The 24,042-nt window shown below is 71.0% G+C and overlaps 2 protein-coding genes across 2 annotated transcripts; both read right to left on the reverse strand.

Moving 5' to 3' along the window:
• Positions 1–8: 8 nt before the first annotated feature.
• PDE1B (phosphodiesterase 1B) lies at positions 9–6,317 on the reverse strand (the record flags this gene model as incomplete). Its single annotated transcript, XM_068136682.1, has 6 exons — positions 6,056–6,317; positions 5,377–5,512; positions 2,369–2,482; positions 1,388–1,573; positions 718–784; positions 9–80 (listed from the first exon to the last, which is right to left on the reverse strand). Coding segments are annotated over exons 2-6 (570 nt in total), but the record flags the coding sequence as incomplete, so codon positions are not given.
• A 2,578-nt stretch (positions 6,318–8,895) lies between these two features.
• Positions 8,896–23,931, reverse strand: NCKAP1L (NCK associated protein 1 like; the record flags this gene model as incomplete). The annotated part of the gene is made up of 27 exons (XM_068136681.1): positions 8,896–9,160; positions 9,694–9,783; positions 9,870–9,979; positions 10,268–10,384; positions 10,489–10,582; positions 10,712–10,792; positions 10,895–10,977; positions 11,072–11,165; positions 12,157–12,254; positions 12,357–12,487; positions 13,626–13,844; positions 14,492–14,623; positions 15,058–15,197; positions 16,096–16,215; positions 17,249–17,381; positions 17,844–17,989; positions 18,625–18,683; positions 18,912–18,993; positions 19,103–19,235; positions 19,726–19,835; positions 20,138–20,234; positions 20,509–20,705; positions 21,311–21,435; positions 22,429–22,477; positions 22,574–22,711; positions 22,830–22,902; positions 23,816–23,931. Coding segments are annotated over 27 exons (3,093 nt in total), but the record flags the coding sequence as incomplete, so codon positions are not given.
• Positions 23,932–24,042: the final 111 nt, after the last annotated feature.

Below are 24,042 nucleotides of genomic sequence, written 5' to 3' on the forward strand. Positions count from 1 at the left end.
CCTTGCACGATGGTTCGCAGCGAGTGCTCCTCCGTCACCCTCTGCAGGGCGAAGACGTCGAAGCTCCACAGGTCCAGGCTCTGCCAGGGGCAGCGCCGAGCCGTGGGCACGGTGCCCGCCGCCCGTCCCGCCCCGCCCGCTGCTCCCTGCCCCTTCCCTCCCCCCCGTGCCCCGGGAGGTGCCCAGGAGCCAGCCCAAGGGATGGGGAAAGGGAAGCCAGAGGGAAGCGATGCCCACAGCCCTGCCCGTGGAAGGCCCCCCGGGAGGGGGCCAGCCGTGCCAGGCTATGCCCAGGGAATGCCAAAGGATGCCAGGCTATGCCAGGTAACACCCCCACCACCCCCCCCGCGGTGCTCAGGAATGCTCAGCCATGTCCTAGTGATGCCAGGCTATGCCAAAGGATGCCAGGCAATGCCAGGTAAACCACCCCCCAGTGGTGCCCAGGAATGCTCAGCCATGCCCACTGAAGCCCAGCCATGCCCAGGGATGCCCAGCCATGCCCACTGATGCCCTGAAACCCCCAGCCATGCCCAGGGATGCCCCCTGAAGCCCAGCCATGCCCACTGAAGCCCTGCAGCCCCCAGCCATGCCCAGGGATGCCCACTGAAGCCCAGCCATGCCCAGTGAATACCAGCCACGCCCAGTGACGTCAGGTGGTGCCAGGCTGGGGCAGGGTGCCAGCAGGGGGGGGAGGGGGTGCCCCCCAGCCCCGGGTACCTTCAGGCAGTTGAGGACGGAGCTGGAGTAGCTGGGCCCCACCGTCGTGAATGCCCTGCGGAACATCCTGCAACGGGCACCCCGGGGTGCCAGGCACACAGCTGGGCACCAGGGCACAGCCCAGGTGCTTGAGAACCCACTTGGGCGCCAGGCACACAGCTGGGCACCAGGCACCCAGCTGGGCACTGGGCACACAGATGGGCACCAGGGCACAGCCCAGGTGCTTGAGAACCCACTTGGGCACCAGGCACCCAGCTGGGCACCAGGGCACAGCCAGGCACCAGGGCATGGCCCAGGTGCTTGAGGACCCACTTGGGTGCCAGGGACACAGCTGGGCACCAGGCACACAGCTGGGCACCAGGGATATCCCAGGCAGATGGGCACCCAGCTAGGTGCCAGGGACACAGCTGGGCACCAGGCACCCGCATGGGCACCAGGGCATGTCCCAGGCGCTTGGGGACCCACTTGGGTGCCAGGGCCACAGCTGGGCACCAGTGGCCCCACCCAGGGCACAGGGCACATCCCAGGCAGCCAGGCACCCACCCGTGTGCCCAGCGATGCCCACGCTCACACCTCCCCCCCCCCCGTGCCAACACCACCCCTGGCGCTGCTGCCAGCCCCAGGCAGCCGCGGGGGGAGGGCCGAGGGCGGGCGCCCCCCTGGCACCTACCTCTCCACGAAGATGCCAGCCTGGACGGCGTGGACGATGCTGCGGAACTTGGGCTTCTCCTCCGCCCGCCGCCCCTTGGCACGAGCCTGCTGGGTGAAGGTGGCTGCCAGCCAGTCCCTGACCTCCGAGGGCACCGCCGCGTCCGACCCCATCTCCCGCAGCTCGTCCTCCGTCTCCAGCATCTGCCTGCGGGCAGCGCCGCGGGCATCAGCGCTGGGGCAGCACCGGGCATCAGCGCCGGCATCAGCGCCGGGCATCAGCACCGGGCACCACCACGGGCATCAGCACCAGGCATTGCCACCGGGCATCAGCGCCGGGCACTGCCACAGGCATCACCGCCAGGCATCAGCGCCGGGCATCAGCACCGGGCACACCACGGGCATCAGCGCTGGGCACCGCCGCGGGCATCAGCACCGGGCATCAGCGCCGCAGCATCAGCGCCGGGCATCGCCGCTGGGCATCAGCGCCGGCCACCGCCGCCGGGGGCATCGCCCCCCCCAGCACGCCGCCCCCGCTGCTGCCAGCCCCCAGGGTGGGCATCAGCCCCAACACCACCCCCACCATCGCCAGCTTGGTGCCCCCACTGCTGCCAGCCCCCAGGGTGAGCATCATCAGCGTGGACACCATCAGGGTGGGCATCACCAGCAACAACATCACCCTGGTGCCAGCCCCCAGGGTGGGCATCACTACCAACAACACCACTTTGTGCCAGCCCCAGGGTGGGCATCATCATCACCACCACCTCCACCGTCACCGTTGATGCCAACCCACAGGGTGGGCATCACCACCGCCAGCTTGGTAACACCTTCGGTGCCAACCCCTAGGGTGGGCATCATCATCACCCCACAACCTCCACCACCACCTTGGTGCCCCCACTGCTGCCAGCCCCCAGGGCGGGCACCATCAGGGCGGGCACCACCATCACCCCCTGCCGCCGCCACCCCGTGCCCCAGCGGCCGGGTGCCCGGCCGGTGCCCGCACCTGGTCTCGTCGATGCAGGCAGCCTCCAGCAGGGACGCTGCGCACTGCAGCTGCCGCTTCAGCTCCTCCAGGTTCACCTCTCCGCTCTCCAGCTGCTTCACCAGGAACCGCAGCCTGCCGGCGGGCACGGCTCACCACCGGGCACCGGCACCCCGGGCACCGCGGCACCGGGCACCGGCACCCACCGGGCACGGCTCACCACCGGGCACCGGCACCCCCGGGCACGGCTCACCACCGGGCACCGGGAACCCCGGGCACCGCGGCACCGGGCATCGGCACCCCCGGGCACGGCTCACCACCGGGCACCGGCACCCCGGGCACCGCGGCACCGGGCACGGCTCACCACCGGGGCACCGGGAACCCCGGGCACCTCTCACCACCGGCCACCCCCGGGCATCACAGTGCCAGGACCCCCGGGCACCGCTCACCACCGGGCGCCGGCACCCCCGGGCACCCCAGCACCAGGGCCAGCAGGCACCACCTCACCAGGACCCCCGGGCATCACATATGCCAGGACCCCTGGGCACTCCGGCACCAGGACCCCCGTGCACCCTGGCGCCGGGACCGCCGGGCACCCCGGGAATCACGGTACCAGCACCCCCGGGCACCTCTGCACTGGGACCCCTGGGCACCCCAGCACCGGGACCCCCGGGCATCACAATGCCAGGACCCCTGGGCACCCCGGCACCAGGACCCCCGGGCATCACAGTACCAGGACCCCTGGGCACCTCAGCACCAGGGCCAGCGGGCACCAAGTCACCAGGACTGCTGATGCCAGGTCCAAAGGCAGTGCCAGCTGCGGGATGCTGCCCCCCAGGGACAATGGCACCACTCAGGGCACCAAGCAGGGGGGGTCAGACCACAGAGGGTAGGGAGGGTGGCAGAAGCATGGCAGAGGGCAGCCCCTGGCACACACATGGGCACCACAGACTCCCCTGCCCTGGCACACACATGGGCACACCCCCAGGCCTGGCACATGCATGTGCACTGCATACACTCCTGCCCCTGGCACACACATGGGCACCACAGACGCCCCTGCCCTGGCACACACGTGTGCACACCCCCAAGCACCCCTGACCCTGGCACACACATGGGCATCACAGACACCACAGCACCTGGCACACATGTGTGCACACCACCAGGCCTGGCACACGCATGGGCACCACAGACACCCCTGCCCTGGCACACACATGGGCACACCTCCAGGCCTGGCACAGGCATGGGCACCACAGACATCCCTGCCCCTGGCAGACACATGGGCACAGCCCCAGGCCTGGCACACACGTGTGCACCACAGACACTCCTGCCCCTGGCACACATATGGGCACCCACAGACACTCCTGCCCCTGGCACATGCATGGGCACACCACCCAGGCACCCCTGCACCTGGCACACACATGGGCACACCTCCAGGCCTGGCACATGTGTGTGCATCACAGACACCACTGCGCCTGGCACACGTGTGTGCACACCCCCAGGCACCCTGACCCTGGCACACACGTGTGCAATCACAGACACCACTGCCCTGGCACACATATGGGCACACCCCCACGCCTGGCACACGCATGGGCACCACAGACACCCCTGCCCTGGCACACACGTGTGCACACCGCCCAGGCTCCCTGCCCTGGCACACACATGGGCACCACAGACAGCCCTGCCCCTGGCACACACGTGTGCACACCGCCAGGCCTGGCACACACATGGGCACCACAGACAGCCCTGCCCCTGGCACAGGCATGGGCACACCCCCAGCCCCCCCTGCCCCTGGCACACACATGGGCACCCCCCCCGGCCCCCCTGCCCCTGGCACACGCGTGCCCTCCCCCGCTGTGTGGGCCCCGCACACGTGAGCCTCGCGCACTCGCCCACGCCGCAGGTGCCAGGGGCGGGCGAGGGGGGCACCGGCACACGTGTGAGCCCACGAGGGAGTGGGTGGCACCCCTGGGGGGCCCCCACGGCCCCCCCCCGCGGTGGGGAGAAGGGCTGCAGGGTGGCAGCGCAGCGGGGGGGCACAGGGGGCTGGGGTCCTACGTGGGGGGGGGGCTCCAGGAGTAAGTGAAGGGCCCAGGGGGGCCATGAGTGGTGGGCACAGGGTGGGATTCATAGAGGAGGTTCGGGGGGGGGGTCCCCAAAGGGGAGGGGGGGGAAGGCTCAGGGGGGCTCCAGGTGGTCCCAGTTTGGGCTCTTGGCTTTGGGACCCTCACCAGGGGGCTCCGTTTGGGGGGTCTCTGCTTGAAGGGGAGGGGGTCCCCCCCAGTTGGTGTGTGTGTGTCCCAGGTTGGGATCTTGATTTGGGGGGAGGGGAGTCTCGGGTTTGGGGGTCCCCAGTTTGCGGGGGGGGGGGTGTCACAGGTGGGTTTGAGGGTCCTGGGTGGGCTTTATGAGGGGCTTAGTTTGGAGGGTGCCAGCTTGTAGTTGAGGGGTCCCAGGTTGGGGAGGGGTCTCAGTTTGGGGGTGCAGGGGGTCCTGGTCTGCAGGTGGAGGGTCCTGGTTTGAGGGGGGCCCCAGTTTTAGGGGAGGGGGTTTCTGGTTTAGGAGGATTTGGGGGGGGGGGTGTCTCAGTTTGAGGGGGTTCAGTTTAGGGGTAAGAGGTCCCGGCCTGGGGAGGGGGTCGCGGCCCTGGGCGAGGGGGTCCTGGCTCGGGGCGAGGGGATCGCGGCTCGGGGCGGGGGGTCCTGGCCCGGGGAGAGGGTCCCGGCCTGGGGAGGGGGGTCGAGGCCCGGGGCGGGGGTCCCGGCCTGGGGAGGGGTTCCCGGCCCTGGGAGGGGGTCGCGGCCCTGGGAGGGGGTCCCGGCCCGGGGGAGGGGTCCTGGTCTGGGAGAGGGTCCCGGCCTGGGGAGGGGGTCCCGGCCTGGGGAGGGGGGTCGCGGCCCGGGGAGGGGTCCTGGTCTGGGGAGGGGGTCCCGGCCCTGGGAGGGGTTCCCGGCCCTGGGAGGGGGTCGCGGCCCTGGGAGGGGGTCCCGGCCTGGGGCGGGGGGTCGCGGCCCGGGGCGGGGGTCACTCACAGCGCTCGCAGCTTGACCCAGATGCGTTTGCTGGGGGCGGATTTGATCTCCAGCGGCGAAGGGCAGCCCCCGGCCGGCTCCAGCCCCTCACGGTCGGGCTCCAGCCCCGGGAGGCTCCGCGGCGGCTCCATCGCTCCTGCAGCGGGGATCAGCCTCGGCTTCAGCCCCGGCACCGGCAACCGAGCGCCGGGGACCCCGCGGGCCGAGGCCGAGCGATCGCCGGTACCGCCCCGCAGCCCCGGCGGCGACATCGCAGTCTCCCCCCCGGGCGAAACCTCCCGGCCCCGGGAACCGGCGGCTGCGCAAGGCGGCACCGGCCCGGGCGGCGGAGCTAAGATGGCATCCCGGGCACCGGGGGTGGGAACAGCGGGATGGGGGGGAGCGGGGGGGGACCGGGATGGGGGAAGCACCGGGAGGAGAGAACGGCGGAGGGGGGAGAACCGGGGATGGAGAGAAGCGGGAAGGTAGCACCGGCTACGAGGAGGAGCGAGAGGGAGAACCGGGAAGGAGGAGAACCGGGAAGGAGGAGAACCAGGGAGGAGGAGAACCGGGAAGGAGGAGAACCGGGAAGGAGGAGAACCGGGAAGGAGGAGAACCGGGAAGGAGGAGAAGCGGGGATGCGGGCACCGGCGTGCGGCGGCGGGAGGCGAAAGCCACCGGGGATGCTGCGCACTCCTACCCGGGGATGCTCGGCCGGCAAGCGCCGGCGCTGCCGGTACCAGCCGTGCTCCGGTGCTGCCGTTGCAGCCGAGCCCCAGCGCCGCTGCCGTGCTTCGCTCCTGCCGGTGCAACCGGTGCCGCCGTCCCCCGCCGGCGCAACCGGTGCCGCCGTGCCCTCGCTGCCGCCGGTGCCGCCGTCCCCCCCCCTCCCCCGGTGCCAGCCGTGCCGCCGTCCCCCGCTCCTGCCGGTTCTGCCTCCGCCGCCCGGGGCTCGCCGCAACTTCCCCGAGCCGGCACCGGCGGGAGGGGCTGGGGAGGGGCGGAGGGAACCGGGGCCGGGGGGGGAGGGTGGGGGCAGGGGGCGGGGGCCGGCAACCGGGGGCCGCCCAGTCCCAGCGCCCCGTTCAAGCCCGGTACCGGTTGGGGGCTGGGCGCCCCGGGACCCCCAGGAGGGCTATGGGCGAGGAAGGATCCCCAGGAGCCTGGGGGGGGATACCCCAAGACCCCTGGAGGGGCTGCACCCCAGGAGTCCTATCTGGGGGAAGCAACCCCCAAGGTCTGGGGGGCGGAGCCCAGGACTCCTGCGGGGCTCTAAGGTTGGGACCCCAAGAGCCCTATAGGATGGGGGGGGGGGGGCTGTCAGAACCCCCACGGGGCTATGGGGGGGGGGGGAGGGGGCACTGGGTTTGGGACCCCCCAGCTCAGTGCCCCCACCCCCCCCCAGAAGTCACACAGGAGGTCAACTCCAAGCAGTGAGGTTTGGGGGGGGGGGGGCACTGTGACACCCCCCCAGCCCCCCCCCCTCATTTGTCACACCCCAGGGACTGTGCCCTCCCGACGCCCCCTCCCCCCATTTATTGTAGGACCTACCCAAACCGGGACTTGGGCGGGGCGGGGGGGAAATGGGGGGGGAATTTGGAAGCATCCTAAGATCACGTGTGTGTGGGCCCCCCCCAAATCCCCCCTCTGACCCCCTCCCCTCGTATCCCCCCTCTGCGACCCCCCCCCCCCAATCCCATCCCTGTCCCACCAGGTGACCTCAAGGTGTCAGGGCTGGGGGGGGGAGGAAGGATATTGGGGTTGCCAGAATATTTTGGGGGGGGTCCCAGAGAGCTGGGGGGGGGGAGAGGGGAAGGGAGGGGGGCACACACAGCAGCCCCCCCCCCCCCCCCCCGCTGCCTCCCCCACCCGGAGCAGCCCCCGGGGGAATATTAAGGATCCCTTTACGTAAGGGCTGGAGGTGTGCTCAGCACCCACGGCCCCGGCAGCTGGGGGGGGAGGGGAGGGGGGGGCTAGGTGAGACCCCCCCGACACGCACACACACCTTGAGGCACCACCCCTGAGCCCCCCCCGCCCCCCACTTTGTGCCCCCCAGCAGCTCAGCCAGGGCCCTCCTGGCCTTCGCACCCGGCTGCCACCCATGGGTGCCGGGTAGGAGGGGGGGGGGGTGCACAATGGGGCTGATGGGGGGGGTGTGGGGAGGTCGTGCCCCCTCCCACGGGAGTTCCTCATCTTGCTGGGGGCAGGGGGAGCTCCACCAGGGGCCCCCCCACCCCCCCAGGGTTCAGCAGGGTGGCCGTGAGGGTCCCGCTGGGGACCGGGGGGGGAGGCTCTAAACTTTCCGAGGGGCTTAGATTGGAACAAAGGGGTGAGGGGGCGGGGGAAAGACACACCCCAGGGTGCCAGGCTGGAGGTGGGCCACAAATTGGGGGGGGGGGGGGGAGGGTTGGGAGAGGCCGTGGGCTGGGATGCGAGAGACAAAGGCGGGGAGCTCGTTAGCGCTGGATCGTGATTGATGAGCGCGAAAATAGCTTCGTGCAGGGAGCTGGAGTCAGCTCGCAGAGATCATTTGGGGGTGTTCAGGGCCCCCCCCACCTCTCTCTCTTTATTAGGGGGGGGGGAAGCAGTGCTGGAGGAGTGCAAGCCGCTCCAGAGGGAATTTTTTCCCTCCTCCTTCCCCCCACCCGGATGAATTCATAAAGCGATTAAGTGGCGGCCGCAGGAGCCTCCAGCTTTGGTCTCTCTCTGTCTCCTCCTTGGGTTTGGTCACTGCCTTCGGTCGCCCCTCCCCCCAGAAAAGCCCCTTCCTCCCCCCCCTCCCTCCCCCAAATCACCCCGAGGGGTGGGCTCTGGCTTGGGGGGGGGAGAGGGAGGAAGGAGATGGGGAGGGGGGGGAAGAGAGGGATGAAGGAGATGGAGGGAGAGAGGGAGGAAGGTGATGGGGAGGGGAGAGAGGGAGGAAGGAGATGGGGAGGGAGAGAGGGAGGAAGGAGATAGGGAGGAAGGGGATGGGGGAGGGAGGGTAGGGGTCTAGAGCAGCCGCTGTGAGCCCCCTCCCCAACCCCGTCCCCAGCCCCCAAAGCGCAGCTCCCAGCGGGGCCGAGTGACTCATCCCGGAGCAGCGGCGTGAGCGGAATGGCAACGGCCGCCTCTCTGCCCGCGCCCCGGGAAGGGCCCCCCGGGACGCCGCACGGGAGGGGAATCGACAAGAGGAAGGGGGTGGGGGGTGGCCAGGAAAAGCAAGAGGGAGGCACGAAATTGAGGTGGGGGGCGCCGCCGAGTTGTCACTTTCCCTTCCCCCCCCCACCCCCCCCCCCCCGGCCCCAGGCCGGAGCGGAGAAACTGAGGCGCGGAGCTGGGTCCTGGGCCCCTTGGCATCGCAGCCTTCCCCCCTCCCCACCACCACCACCCCTAGCGGCCCCCACCCCCAGATCCTCCTGAAGCCCCCTCAGGAGATTTCCTTCCCCCCACCCCGGGAGGTTATTTCAGCTGAGGACACCGGAGCCGAGCGCCCGCAGCGGCCAAACGTTGCCCCCCCATGGCCCCCCCCAACCCCGAGCTCCGAGTCGAGCGCAGCCGTCGGGGGGCAGAAGCGCTTTAGTGAGGGCCTGGATGGGGACATCCGGCTGGCATCCAGGGGTCGAGGGAGAGCATGGGAGGAGGGGAGGGGGTCCTGATGGCAGGGTTGGGGTGCGGGGGGGGGCCTGGCAAGTGGTGCTCAGTGCTGGGGGGCCCTGGCGAGCAGGTTCTCCCGGCACACCTCCCGGTAGGCGTTGCGCAGCAGCACGTAGGGGAAGCAGCTCTCCAGCATGTCCAGCGTCAGGAAGGAGGATTCGGCCACGATCTGGGGGGGGGGGAGAGGAGGGGGCCACAGGGTCAGCGACCCCTCCCACACCTCCCTCCGTTCCTCCTCCCCCCCCCTCCCCTCTCGGCGAAGAGAGGTTCCCCAGCTCCTCCCCTGCTCTGCGCCCCCCTCCCCTGCGCCCCTCGCCGCTGCCCCAGCTCCAGATTGAGACATTTGCATTTAAATTGCTTTTGCAGCCGGGCCCCGGCGCTCCCTGAATGCCAATCCCGGGGGGGGGGGGGGCGGGCTGGGTGCCTTGGCAGCCCCCCCGGGGCAAGGCCAGCCTCTCCCCTGGGGGTGTCGAGAGATGGAGCTGCCCCCCTCTCTGCCCCTCCCCCCCCCCGAAACCGATCCCCAGCCAGAGCAGCCCAAGCAGGCTGCGGCCCCCGGGGGGCTGGCAGAGGGAGCTGGGGTCCGGCAGCGACTGGGTCGTGCCCACCCAGTGGGGGGCACCCCGAGGCTCTACCCACTCCACAGCCCACCCCGGGGGGCCCCTGAGAGCACCCTGCTGCCCAGCCCCCCCCGCGGCTTACCAGCTGCAGCAGCAGGGCGACGGAGTCTCGGTTCCTCACCCGCACTCTGTCTGTCTCCTGGCCCAGCTGCAGGAGGCTGGCAGAGGCCAGCTGGAGGAAGGGATTCTGAGCGGTGCTGGGCACGGTGCCCACCCCGGGAGGGTGCCCCCACTGCCCCCCCCCCCAGCCACTCTCACCAGCAGGAACTCCTTGAGGTGGGTCTCGATGTTCTTGTTGTGCAGGGTGAAGAGGGCGGCGGAGACCTGGATGATGGCCTTGGCCAGGCAGTGAATGTTGTTGTTGTAGCCTGGGGGCACGGGGAGGGGGGTGAGAGGGAGATCGAGGACCGGCAGAAGGTCTGGGGACGGCAGAGAGCTGGGCCAGAAGGGTTGGGGACAGCAGAGGCGGGTTGGGGGGCAGCACAGTCCCTGCCGTCGCCACCCTCCCGCAGCTGCGGTGCTGCGGCCCCCGGCTCTGCCCGTCCCTGCCACCTCCCAGCACACACAGGGAGGGACATCAGGGCACTGTGGGGACAGAGCCAGGGCCTGGGGACAGAGGGACAAAGCTGGCAGGGCGGCAGGCAGCCAGGCCTCACCGTCCACCTCGGTGTTGTAGAAGGAGGCAGGGTCGGCAGCCAGCAGGGGCAGGGACACGGCCACGAAGACCAGGAGCAGGCAGGACACTTTGTAGTCCTCCTCTGAGGATGAGCCATCTGCCAGGGAGGTGACACTAGCCACAGGTCCCAGAGGGGGCCCAGGGGGTGCCAGGGAGGTGCCAGGGGTTGTGGAGGGGAAGGAGGAGGGGGGCAGGTGGTACCCATCTTGCTGCCAGCCAGGACGTTCACCAGCGCCGGGTCGAGCTCGCAGGGGATCCCCGCGGCTGAGGCCAGCTCGAAGATGCTGAGGGTGACCTGGGGGGGCACAGTGCCAAGGTGGCAACCCTGCAGCCCCTCTGCAGTGCCACACGAGGCAGCAGCTGCCAGCCTCGCTCGGGGGGGGGGGGGGGCACCTTGCCCTCGCCCCCCTCGCTCGGCGCCCACCTGGATGTCGGTGTCGGGGGTGACGACGTCGGTCAGGCACTCGATGGGGCCCAGCAGGAAGGGGCAGTGGTGGGCAAAGACCTGCAGGAGGGGAGAGAGAGGGGGTCGGGGGGCGCTCAGGAGGTGCTGCCCACCCCACCCTGGGGGCGGGGGAGGTGCCAGTGGGGCGGGGGGGCCACCCACGTCGCGCAGCCCCTGCTGGGCCATGGCTCGGAAGCTGAGGATCTCCCCGACGATGGTCATGCGCTTCAGGACGTTCTCAGCCGCTGTTGGGGGGAGGACACAAAGTGGGGCAGCTGCAGGCTCTGCCCCCAACCCCCCCCCGAGTGCCAGGGTGCCCCCCAGCCCCCCCAGACTCACAGGTCAGGCGTGGCAGCAGAGCTGCCATCTGCTCGGGCTGGCAGGAGCTGGAGCGCAGCTGCACCAAGGTGTCCATGTTCTCTGTCACCAGCTTCTGTTGGGGGGGGGGATGTGGGGGGAGGGACAGGGGGTCCTGGCCTCTCTCTTCCTCCCCCCTTCTCCCCCCAGGGAGAAGTCCAGGGGACAAGCAAGGGACTGGGCTGGTCCCCGAGGTGGCCCTGCTGGACCTGTCAGGACTGCATCCCAGAAGCGGAGCCCAGCAGCCCAGCACTGGGCCCAGTCCCTGATCCCGATCCCGGTCCCAGATCCTGGTTCCGGTCCCTGGTCCCAGTCCCTGACCCTGCTCCCAGTCCCAGATCCTGCTCCCAGTCCCTGATCCCGGTCCCTGATCCTCGTCCCAGTCCCTGATCCTGGTCCCTGACTCTGGTCCTAGTCCCTGTCGCTGATCCCAGTCCCTGACCCTGATCCCAGTCCCAGATCCTGGTCCCAGTCCCTGATCCTGCTCTTAGTCCCTGACCCTGCTCCCAGTCCCTGATCCTGGTCCCTGATCCTGATCCCGGTCCCAGATCCTGGTCCTAGTCCCTGATCCCTGGTCCCAGTCCCAGATCCTGATCCCAGTCCCTGTCCCTGGTCCCAGTCCCAGATCCTGATCCCAGTCCCTGACCCTGATCCCAGTCCCAGATCCTGGTCCCAGTCCCTGATCCTGCTCTTAGTCCCTGACCCTGCTCCCAGTCCCTGATCCTGGTCCCTGATCCTGATCCCGGTCCCAGATCCTGGTCCTAGTCCCTGTCCCTGGTCCCAGTCCCAGATCCTGATCCTAGTCCCAGATCCTGGTCCCAGTCCCCATTTCCAGTGCCCAGCACCAGGGTGGCAGTGCCAGTGCCCTGTCCCCGGGTGGCAGTGCCCATTCCCGCTGGTGGCAGTGCCCATCCCCGCGGGTGGCAGTGCCCATTCCCATGGGTGCCAGTGCCCATGCCCGCGGGTGGCAGCACCAGTGCCCAGTCCCCGGGTGGCAGTGCCCATTCCCCGCGGGTGGCAGCGCCAGTGCCCAGCGCCAGGCTGGCAGTGCCAGCGCCCAGCCGCACCTTGAGCTCGGTGACCTGGGAGCCCACATGCCACAGGAGGTTGTCGCTGAGGAACTTGATGCCGTAGGGGCCCAGCAGCTCTGCCAGCGCTCGCAGCTCTGCGCCCGGGGGGGGGACGGGGGGGGCGGAGGGTGGTCAGAGGGGGCAGGAGGCGACGCCCCCCGCCTCAAATCCCACCTCGCCCCCCCGGCGGCCCTCACCGGAGACGTCGGAGAACTCGGCGGCGCTGAAGGGAGGTTGCCCCTCCCGCGGCACGGTGCTGAACGCCTGCAGCGCCGGGGCCAGGACGATGGCTCCGGTGCTGGCCTGGCGCAGCAGAGCCTCCAGGTACCTGCGGGGAGGTGGAGCTGGGCCGGCTCGGAAGAGACCTCCGAAGCTGCTCCGGTCCCCAACGCCCCCTGCAGCCAGCAGGGACAGCCCCGAGCCGAGCAGGCTGCCCGGGGCCTCATCCAGCCTCACCCTGAGCATCTCCAGGGCAGGACCCCCCGGGGCAGCTCCCTGGGCAGCCTGTGCCAGGCTCTCACCACCCCCATGGGCAACAACTTCTTCCCCACAGCCACCCTGAGCCTCCCCACTCCCAGCTCTGCTCCATCCCTCCCTGAGAGCCTCCCGAGTCCCTCCCCAGCCTCCCTGCAGCCCCCCGGGAGGCCACCAGAAGGTCTCCCTGGAGCCTTCTCCTCCCCAGCCTGCACCACCCCAACCCTCTCAGGCTGTGCTCAGCTCCAGCCCTCTGCTCCTCCTCCTTCTGGCCCTTCCCTGGACACCTTCCAGCCCCTCCAGAGCCTTCCTGGAGCAGAGGCTCCAGGACTCCTTCTCCCATCCCCTCCCCAACCTCCCCCCAGGCCTCCTCTCCCTTCATCCCCCCCAAAGCCTCCTCTCCCTGCAGCCCCTGGGAGGCCACCAGAAGGTCTCCCGGGAGCCTTCTCCCCCTCCTGTGGCCGAGGTGGGGTCGGGGTCGAGGCTTGGCCTGGCTGCTCCTCCCTCCCCACTCCCCCTGACGCCCCCCAGGGACCCCATTGGCCTCCGTGGCCACCAGGGGCTGATGCTTGCTGGTGGCCACCAGGGCACACTGCTGACACTCGGTGGTGGCCACCAGGGCACACTTGGTAGTGGCCCCCAGGGCACACTGCTGACACTCGGTGGTGGCCACCAGGGCACACTGCTGACACTCGGTGGTGGCCACCAGGGCACACTGCTGACACTCGGTGGTGGCCACCAGGGCACACTTGGTAGTGGCCCCCAGGGCACACTGCTGACACTCGGTGGTGGCCACCAGGGCACACTTGCTGGTGGCCACCAGGGCTCCCCAGCTCTCTCCCCCCAGGCAGGAGCTCAGGGCTGGGGAGGGAGCTGCGGAGCTCAGCGATTCCAACCCCCCCCTGCCGGAGCAGGACCGCAGGGTCCCTGCTGCTGCCCCTCCCCAGCCCACCCCCCCCGGGAGGGGCAGCCGTGGGGGCTGGGGGGCTGACCAGTTGGTGTAGATGGTGGTGAGGGTCTGCTGGCCGGCGGCGTCCCGGGGCTGGGTCTGCTGCAGGAGCACTCCGCGGAGCAGGCGGCCGGTGTCCAGCCCCAGCAGCTGGCCCAGGCTCTGCACCAGGCTCAGGTAGGAGCTCAGCCCCAGCAGCACCTCCGAGGGCCTGGCCACCTCCTGGGTAGCCTGGTTGTAGCCTGCCATGGCCACGATGGCCCTGGGGGGGACAGCAGGGGGGTTGCTCAGAGAGGGAGGTGGCCAAGGGGCAGCTCCCTGCTGGCTGCCACCAGCACCAGGCTCAGGGAGGAGCTCAGCACCTTCTGAGTAGCCTGGCTGCAGCCTGCCATGGCCACAAGGGCTCTGCAGGGACAGAGGTGGCCAAGGGGCAGCTGCCAGCTGCCAGCCAGAGCCCAAAGCCCAGCACCATGCTCAGGGAGGAGCTCAGCACCTCCTAGGTGGCCTGGTTGCATCCTGCCATGGCCACAAGGGCTCTGCAGGGACAGAGGTGGCCAAGGGGCAGCTGCCTGCTGCCAGCCAGAGCCCAAAGCCCAGCACCAAGCTCAGGGAGGAGCTCAGCACCTTCTGAGTAGCCTGGTTGCATCCTGCCATGGCCACAAGGGCTCTGCAGGGACAGAGGTGGCCAGGGGTCACCTCCCTGGTGACAGCCACCAGCACCAGGCTCAGGGAGGAGCTCAGCACCTTCTGAGTAGCCTGGCTGCAGCCTGCCATGGCCACAAGGGCTCTGTGGGGCCAAGGTAGAGGTTGTCCAGGGGGACAGAGGTGGCCAAGGGGCAGCTCCCTGGTGACAGCCCCAGCCCAAACCCTGCCCCTGGTGCCCAGGCTGGTGCCCAGGCTGGTGCCCACCTGCTGAGCCTCCTCTCCAGCTGGCAGCTGATGTACTCTGCTGGGGTCACTGTGTGCCCAAAGACCTCGAAGCTGGGCACCAGGTTGAGGCTGAGGGAGAGCTCTGCCAGGCTCAGGTGCAGCTTGTCCAGGCTGGGGGGAGGGGGTCCGGGGGTGGGTGGGCACCCAGCTGCCATCAGCCAGGGCACAGCCCCCTGGGGACCACCCCCTGGGCTCCCCCCTGCTCATGCTGTGGTGTGTCCCCCCCCCCCAGCCTGCCCACAGCCACTGCTGGCTGCCAGCCCCCTGCCCACTGTGCCAGCCCCCTGCCTGCTGTGCCAGCCCCCTGCCCGCTGTGCCAGCCCCCTGTCCACTGTGCCAGCCCCCTGCCCTCCCTTCCCAGCCTCTTACCCTCCCTTCCCTTCCCAGCCCTCTGCCCTCCCTTCTCAGCCCTCTGCCCACTGTGCCAGCCCCCTGCCCGTTGTGCCAGCCCCCTGCCCACCCTTCCCAGCCCTCTGCCCTCCCTTCTCAGCCCCCTGCCCGCTGTGCCAGCCCCTGCCCGCTGTGCCAGCCGCGGGGGGGCTCACTTGGTGCTGAGGGTCCTGTCCCTGCGCCGGCTCTCGCTGCCTGCTGTCTGCCTCTCGGCCTCTCCCTTCCTGCCGGCTGCCTTCGGAGCCTTCCTGCCGCGGGCGGTGCTGAGGCTGCCGGCGCAGCGCTGCGGCAGCAGCTGGGGGGGGGCAGGAGGTCACCGGGGGGGAGATGGAGTCCCCAAGGGTAGCCCAGGAAGGGCTTCGGGGGGCAGCATCCTGCCAGGGGCTCCCCCTCCCCCCCCCCCCCCCCCCGATCAGGGGCTGGGGGAACACAAGAGGCCAAGGAGAGCACAGAGGTCCTGGGGATCCCCAAAGGGCAAAGGGACCCCAAAGGGCACTGAGGTCCTGGAGGTGGTGGAGACCCCCAAGGGCTACAGGGACCCCAAAGAGCACAGGGACCCCGAAGGGCACAGAGGTTCTGAGGGTGGTGGAGACCCCCAAAGGGCACAGAGACCTTGGAAGCCACAGGGACCCCAAGGACCACAGGGACCCCAAAGGGCACAGGGGCCCTGGAGGTGATGGAGATCTCTGAGGTCCTGGAGACCCCCAAAGGCCACAGGGACCCCCAAAACCATAGGGATCCCAAAGGGACACAGGGACCCCAAAAGGCCACAGGGACCCCAAAGGGCACTGAGGTCCTGGAGGTGATGGAGACCCCCAAAGACCACAGGGACCCCAAGGACCACAGGGACCCCAAAGGGACACAGGGACCCCAGAGGCCACAGGGGCCCTGGAGGTGATGGAGATCTCTGAGGTCCTGGAGACCCCCAAAGGCCACAGGGACCCCCAAAATCAAAGGGACCCAAAGGGACACAGGGACCCCAAAAGGCCACAGGGACCCCAAAGGGCACAGAGACCCCAAAGGGCACAGAGGTCCTGGAGGTGATGGAGACCTCTGAGGTCCTGGAGACCCCCAAAGACCACAGGGACCCCCAAAAACCACAGGGACCCCAAAGGGCCACAGAGGCCACAGGGGTCCTGGAGGTGGTGGAGCCCCCCCCCCCCCCGCCAAGCCCCCCAGGAGCTGCCCCTCACCTGCTGGCTGAGGCTGTGCTGCTCAGCACAGGCATCCATGAGGCAGCTGCAGGCCTGGCTGGCAACCTGCTCCAGGAACCTCTGGCACAGCCCCAGGGCTGTGGCCTTCAGCTGGGGATACTGGCAGAGGGCACAGGGACAGCCCTGGCACCAGCCCAGCAGCTGGCACCCAACCCAGCAGCTGGCACCCACCCCAGCCTGCCACACACACAGCCCTGGCACCAGCCCAGCAGCTGGCACTGGCCCCAGGGTGCCACACACACAGCCCTGGCACCAGCCCAGCAGCTGCCACTTGCCCCAGGGTGCCACACACACAGCCCTGGCACCAGCCCAGAAGCTGGCACTGGCCCCAGCCTGCCACACACACAGCCCTGGCAGCAGCCCAGCAGCTGCCACTTGCCCCAGCCTGCCACACACACAGCCCTGGCACCAGCCCAGCAGCTGGCACCTGCCTCAGCCTGCCACACACACAGCCCTGGCACCAGCCCAGCAGCTGGCACCTGCCCCAGGGTGCCACACACACAGCCCTGGCACCAGCCCAGCAGCTGCCACTTGCCCCAGCCTGCCACACACACAGCCCTGGCACCAGCCCAGCAGCTGGCACCTGCCCCAGCCTGCCACACACACAGCCCTGGCACCAGCCCAGCAGCTGGCACCAGCCCCAGCCTGCCACACACACAGCCCTGGCACCAGCCCAGCAGCTGGCACCTGCCCCAGCCTGCCACACACACAGCCCTGGCACCAGCCCAGCAGCTGGCACCGGCCCCAGCCTGCCACACACACAGCCCTGGCACCAGCCCAGCAGCTGGCACCTGCCCCAGCCTGCCACACACACAGCCCTGGCACCAGCCCAGCAGCTGGCACCTGCCCCAGGGTGCCACACACACAGCCCTGGCACCAGCCCAGCAGCTGGCACCTGCCCCAGCCTGCCACACACACAGCCCTGGCACCAGCCCAGCAGCTGGCACCTGCCCCAGCCTGCCACCAGCTGCCCTTGCCCCCCACCCACTGCTGCCCTGACACCTCCAGCTGAGAGCTCCTCTGTGCCCATGCCCCCCTTGCCCCCTACCCCCTGTGCCCCCCATGCCCCTCTGTCCCCATGCCCCTCATCCCCCCCATGCCTCCCCATGCCCCCCGTGCCCCCCGGGCTCACCTCCTCGGGGCAGAGGGGGTGCAGGGCGCTGGGGAGGTGGCTGCAGAGCAGGGGGAAGGCCAAGCTGTGGCGCAGCCCCGAGGCCTCCTGCAGGCTCAGCTGAAACATCTGCTCCAGGGGGCGGGGGTAGAAACTGGGGGGGCACGGCCAGGGGGGCACGGGGGGCAAAGAGGGGCACGGGGGGCAGCAGAGGGGGAAAGAGGGCAGCAAAGGGGCACAGAGGGCAGCAGAGGGGCACAGAGGGCAGCAAGGGGGCAGCAGAGGTGGAAAGAGGGCAGCAAAGAGGGCAGCAAAGGGGCAAAGAGGGCAGCAAAAGGGCACAGGGGGCAGCAAAGAGGGCAGCAGAAGGGCACAGGGGGCAGCAGAGGAGCAAAGAGGGCATCTGTCAGTGCCACCTGGCATTGCTGCCCCTGGCACCTAACCCTTGCCCACCCTCTCCCTCAGCTCCCTCCCCCAGGGCCCTCCCCCCAGCCCCCTCCCAGTGCCGCTGGGCTGCAGGCTGTGCCCCCACCAGGGGCAGGGGCTGCCCCCTCCCCCAAAAGGGGCAAGGGGGGCGCCGTGCCCGCGCCGGGGGGCACCCGGGGGGGGCGCTCACCAGAGGTCAGAGAGGTCAGAGGTCTCCTGCAGGAGCTCCTCCAGGCCGTCCAGCAGCTTGGTGTGGAACACGATGAGGTTCAGCACCTGAGCCACGGCCGGGTGGGAGCCCAGCGGCAGAGCTGCCTTGGCCACGCTGCTGTAGGCCTGCGGGCACAGCGGGCAGGGCTGGGCACGGGGCAGGGGCTGGGCATCGGGTGGGGCACAGGGCAGTGCTGGGCACGGGGCTGGGCACAGGGGATAAGGGCAGGGCAGGGCTGGGCACCTTGCGGGGCACGGGGCTGGGAAGAGAGGAAGGGGAGGGGCAGAGAGTGGCAACAGGGCTGGGGAGGGGATGGGCACAGGGAGAGGGACAAGAAGGGGGACAGGGAGATGGAGAGGGAGAGGAACAGGGACAGGGAGGGGGAATAAGGACAGGGACAAGGAGAGGGAGAGGGACCAGGAGAGGGTCGGGGCCGGGGGCCGGGGGCCGGGGCTGGGGCCGGGGCTGGGGGTCGGAGCCGGGGTCGGGGGTCGGGGGTCGGGATCAGGGGCTGGGGCTGGGGCTGGGGTCGGGGCTGGGGTCGGGGCCGGGGTCGGGGCTGGGGCTGGGGTCGGGGCCGGGATCAGGGTCGGGGGCTGGGGCTGGGGGTCGGGGTCGGGGCTGGGGTCGGGGTCGGGGTCGGGGTCGGGGTCGGGGCTGGGGGCCGGGGGGTCAGGGTCGGGGGCCGGGATCAGGGTCGGGGCTGGGGCTGGGGTCGGGGCCGGGGTCGCGGCAGGCTGAGCAGAGGCTGAGGGCAGACCTGGAGGCGGAACCAGTCGAGGCGCAGCGCTCGGAAGTCAAACTGCTCCTGGTCAGCAGCTGCGGGCAGAGCCAGAGCTGGGCAGGGGCTGGGGGGGCTCCGGGGGGTGCCAGCCGGGGGGGGTGCCAGCCTGGCACCCCACAGGGCACCCCAGAGCTGCTCTCCCCCTCCCCGCAAGCCCCTGCCCGGCTGCCCCGGCCGGGCCCAGGAGCGCCGCAGGGCTCCCGGGACAGGGGGAGGTTGGTCCCTGGGCGGTGCCAGGGAGGTGCCAGGGAGGTGCCAGGTACCTTCCTTGCCCGAGAGAGCCGAGAGGGTGCTGACGAAGGAGGAGAGGATGACTGACTCCTCCTCGGGGCACACCGAGAGGTTCTGCGGGCACAGAGCTGCGGGTGGGCACCGGGGAGGGGGGCCGAGGGGACGGTGCCAGCCCCCGGGCGGGGGGCGGTGCCAGCCCCGCGGTGGGCAGTGCCAGCCGTACCTGGATGACCTCGCTGAGCACCAGGGCGTCGAAGCGAGCCAGGTAGGGGCCGTGGTAGCGCCGCAGGAGCTGCTGCCGCTGCCGTGCCAGGCGCCGCAGCTGCTCCACCAGGAACAGCAGCTCTGCCACCTGGCTGGCACCGCGGGGCAGGGGGGGGCACCCGTCAGCACCGCGGCTGTGCCCCCCCCGCTGCCAGCCGAGCCCTGCCCCCCCGCCCCGGACCCAACCCCGGAGCCAGCTGCACCCCACCACCCCCCCCACCAGCCGCAGTGCCAGCTGCGCCCCCCCGAGGCGCCTGTGCCACCCGAGTGCCACCTGTGCCACCCCAAATGCTACCTGTGCCCCCAAGTGCCACCTGTGCCCCCCCAAGTGCCACCTGTGCCCCCCAGCAAGCTGTGCCCCCCCAGCCAGCTGTGCCCCCGCCCAAGTGCCCCCATGCCCCCCCAGCAAGCTGTGCCCCCCAAGTGCCCCCTATGCCCCCAAGTGCCACCTGTGCCCCCCCAGCCAGCTGTGCCCACCCCCCGCCGCAGGGCAGTGCCCACCAGCCGCTCGGGGCTGCCCCAAGCCGGGGGTGTGCCCGGCGGGGCCGGCGCCCTCCCGGTGCCCACGGCCCCGGTGCCAACCTGTCCACGAAGTCCTCTGGGCTCCTGCTCTTGGTGACGTGCCCGGCGTGCCGTGCCAGCCATGCCAGCTCGTCCCGGCACAGGGACAGCGCCATGAACACCAGCAGAGCCTGGGGCACCGCGGGGGGCAACGGGGGGGGAGGGCTTGAGGGGCACCCAAGGTGGCACCACCCGCCCTGGGCACCACGGGGGGAGCAACCAGGGAGGGGCTTGAGGGCACCCAAGGTGGTTTGAGGGCACCCAGGGTGGTTTGAGGGCACCCAGGGTGGCACCACCCGCCCTGGGCACCGGGTGCCAGCGGCTGGCAGGGGCAGTGCCTGCCCCACCCGCAGCCGGTTCAGACCCAAGGCAGCGCCTGGCACCCGAACCCCTGTCCCCCCCCACAACCTCCCCCCCCCCGCCCGGTGCCCACCTTGGGTGCCAGCAGCCCAGGTTGGTCCTCCAGCAGTGCCCACAGCTCCCTCACCGCCCCTCGCAGGTAACTCCTCCGGCCCCGGTGCAGGGCACCGCTGCGGGCAGGGAGGGGGGCACGGGGGGGGTCAGGGGGGGGTCAAGGGGGGGGGTCAGGGGTGGGGGGCACCCAACCGACCCCCCCCCAGCCCCCCCCGGCGCCAGCAGAGCCAGCAGCAGCAGCTGGCACGGGCAGGAGCTGTGGCACAGGGGGGCACCGGAGCAGGGCACACCCCCCCCCGGGTGCTGCCAGCCTCCGGGAGGAGCTCCTGGGTGCCCCCCCCCCCCGCCCCGTGCCAGCTCCCGGGGGGTGCCCAGGGGGTGCCCCCCAACCTGTGAGCCACTGCCAGCTCCTTGCACTCCTTGACGTCTGCCACTCGCTTGCCAAACCTGCAGGAGGGCTCCGGGTTGGCACTGCCCCTGGCACAGGCCCCCAGGCTGGCACCCAGCAGAGACCCAGGACGCCCTCCCCCCGGCCAGGGGCACCCAGTACCAGCCCCTGGCACCCAGCATGGCAGCCAGGAGATCCCCTGGCACGCCCCCCTGGCACCCAGTGCAATCCCCTGGCACCCAGGGCAATGCCCTGGCACCCAGCACAACCCCCTGGCACCCAGCACAGCACCCCAGAGAGCCCCTGGCACTTCCCCCTGGCACCCAGCATGGCACCCAGCATGGCACCCAGCACAGCACCCCAGAGAGCTCCTGGCACATCCCCTGGCACCCAGCATGGCACCCAGCACAGCACCCCAGAGAGCCCCTGGCACTTCCCCTGGCACCCAGCATGGCACCCAGCATGGCACCCAGCACAGCACCCCAGAGAGCCCCTGGCACATCCCCTGGCACCCAGCATGGCACCCAGCATGGCACCCAGCACAGCACCCCAGGGAGCCCCTGGCACACTCCCTGGCACATCCCCTGGCACCCACTGCAATGCCATGGCACCCAGCATGGCACCCAAGAGAGCCCCTGGCACAGCCCCTGCACATCCCCTGGCACCCAGCACAGCACCCAGCACACCCCCTAGCACCCAGCACGGCACCCAGCACGGCACCCCAGCACCCCCCTGGCACCCCCCCGGCACTCCCCCTGCCCCCCCCCCCCCGGCTGGCAGCGGTGCCCGCGGTGCCCGCGGTACCCCTTTGAGGCTGCCCAGCAGCTCCTCGCAGGCTCTGTGCACCGCCAGGGCCTCGTCCCGCAGCAGGGAGATGTAGAGGGAGCCCTGCAGGGCCTGGCGCCACAGCTCCTGGCACGGGGGCAGCGCTCAGTGCCCCCGGGCACACCAGGAAGCCCACTGCGGGCACAAGGGCGCTCAGCCAGGTGCCAGCCCCGCGGCGGGCAGGGGCACGGCCCCTGGGTGGGGGGAGAGGGGGGGGGCACTGGGGAGTCGGTGCCAGCCTGGTTGGGGACCCAGCGCCCAGGTGGCACCGGGGGACCCCGTGCCCAGCTGGCAGGGTGCCCCCTGTGCCCAGATGGCACTGGGGACCTTGTGCCCAGGTGGCACCGGGGAGTTTGTGCCCATATGGGTGAGGACCCTGTGCCCAGGTGGCATTGGGGGACCCTGTGCCGGGGTGGCACTGGAGACCCCGTGCCCAGCTGGCAGGGTGCCCCTGTGCCCGGGTGGCACCGGGGACCCTGTGCCCTTAGGGGCTTGGGGACTTTGTGCCCATGTGGGCAAAGACCCTGTGCCCAGGTGGCACTGGGGACTTTGTGCCCGGGTGGCAGGTTGCCCCCTGTGCCCGGGTGGCACTGAGGACCCTGTGCCCAGCTGGCATTGGCAACTCCCTGCCCAGCTGTCAGGGTGCCCCTATGCCCCAGGTGGCACTGGGGACCCCGTGCCCGGGGGCACTGAGGACCCCGTGCCCAGCTGGCAGGGTGCCCCGTGCCCGGGTGGCACTGAGGACCCTGTGCCCAGCTGGCCCTGTGCCCATGTGGCAGGACGCCCCCGTGCCCAGCTGTCACTGGGGACCCCCGTGCCCAGCTGGCAGGTTGCCTCATGCCCGGGGTGGCACTGAGGACCCCGTGCCCAGCTGGCAGGTTGCCTCATGCCCGGGTGGCACTGAGGACCCCGTGCCCAGCTGGCAGGGTGCCCCGTGCCCAGGTGGCACTGAGGACCCCGTGCCCAGCTGGCAGGGTGCCCCGTGCCCAGGTGGCACTGAGGACCCCGTGCCCAGCTGGCAGGTTGCCCCCGTGCCCGGGGTGGCACTGAGGACCCCCGTGCCCAGCTGGCAGGGCGCCCCCGTGCCCAGCACTCACGCAGGATCCAGCGCTCCATCACCTCCAGGGACAGATACTCGCAGGCCACCTGGGGGGGGGCACAAGTGCCAGGCTGTCAGCGTGCCCACCCCCCGCTCCCCCCCTCCCTCCCCGGCGTGCCCAGGGCGCGGGGGCTGGCACTCACGGTGTCGGAGGTGGCAGGGCTGAGCATGGTGCCCGCCGTGCCCAGCAGGCTGAGCAGCTGCTGGCACTGCCACTGCTCGGCGCCCAGGTTGCGGCGGGCGAAGAGGTGGCGCAGGGAGAGGAGGGCAGCGCTGAGAGCCTGGCAGGGGGCACAGAGGAGACCTCCCTGAAGGGCGGGGCGGGGCGGGGCGGGGCGGGGCCCCGCGGGGAGGGGCGGGGCAGGAGCCTGGGCCCCACCTCCGTGTGGGGGTCCGAACTCCTCGGTCAGCTTCTTGAGGGGGGTGGTCGTAGTCCAGCACCAGCTGTGCCAGGCGGGCGAAGCCGGGGTCGCTGCGGGCACAGGCACAGAGGGGTTGGGGGGTGGGCACAGAGGGCTCGGGGATGGGCACAGAGGGGATGGGGACTGGCACCCAGGGGCTGGGGGTGGGCACAGAGGGATTGGAGATGGGCACAGAGGGCTCGGGGATGGGCACAGAGGGGTGGGGAGGTACCCAGGGGCTGGGGATGGGCACAGAGGGGATGGGGACTGGCACCCAGGGGCTGGGGGTGGGCACAGAGGGATTGGAGATGGGCACAGAGGGCTCGGGGATGGGCACAGAGGGGTGGGGAGGTACCCAGAGGCTGGGGATGGGCACAGAGGGGATGGGGACTGGCACCCCAGGGGGCTGGGGGTGGGCATAGAGGGATTGGAGATGGGCACAGAGGGCTCGGGGATGGGCACAGAGGGGTGGGGAGAGTACCCAGGGGCTGGGGATAGGCACAGAGGGGATGGGGACTGGCACCCAGGGGCTGGGGGTGGGCATAGAGGGATTGGAGATGGGCACAGAGGGCTCGGGGGTAGGCACAGAGGGGTGGGGACGGGCACAGAGCGTCTTGGGCATGGGCATAGAGTGGCTGCGGACAGCCCCCTAGAGGGCACGATGGGGTTGGGGAGGGCCAGCCCCGGGGAGGAGCCGTGCCAACCCCGGGACGAGCCGTGCCAGCCCCGGGACGAGCCGTGCCAGCCCCGGGACGAGCCGTGCCAACCCCGGACGAGCCATGCCAGCCGCGGGATGAGCCGTGCCAGCCCCGGGACGAGCCGTGCCAGCCCCGGGACGAGCCGTGCCAACCCCGGACGAGCCATGCCAGCCGCGGGATGAGCCGTGCCAGCCCCCGACGGGGCCGTGCCAGCCCCGGACGAGCCGTGCCAGCCCCGGGAGGGGCCGTGCCAGCCACCTGGTGCCATGGCTCATCTGGTGGGCACAGTGGTAGAGGCCGATGAGCAGGCGCCGCTCCTCGATGCGTGCCAGCAGCAAGCACCAGGGACACGTAGGTGACAACCAGGTCCAGGTAGCTCTTGGTGAGGTCGTAGTTGATGTGCTGGGGGCGGGGGGGGAGGGGGCACAGCCCTCAGCACGCTGCCAGGGGCCGTGCCAACCCCCCCCCCTCCCCGCGATGCCAGCCCTCCCGCCCCCCCCGGGGGCACTCACG

This window comes from Melanerpes formicivorus, unplaced genomic scaffold (genome assembly GCF_026170545.1).
Source record: "Melanerpes formicivorus ecotype bairdi unplaced genomic scaffold, bMelFor1.0.p_v2 SCAF_2956, whole genome shotgun sequence".
Classification (NCBI taxonomy): domain Eukaryota; kingdom Metazoa; phylum Chordata; class Aves; order Piciformes; family Picidae; genus Melanerpes; species Melanerpes formicivorus.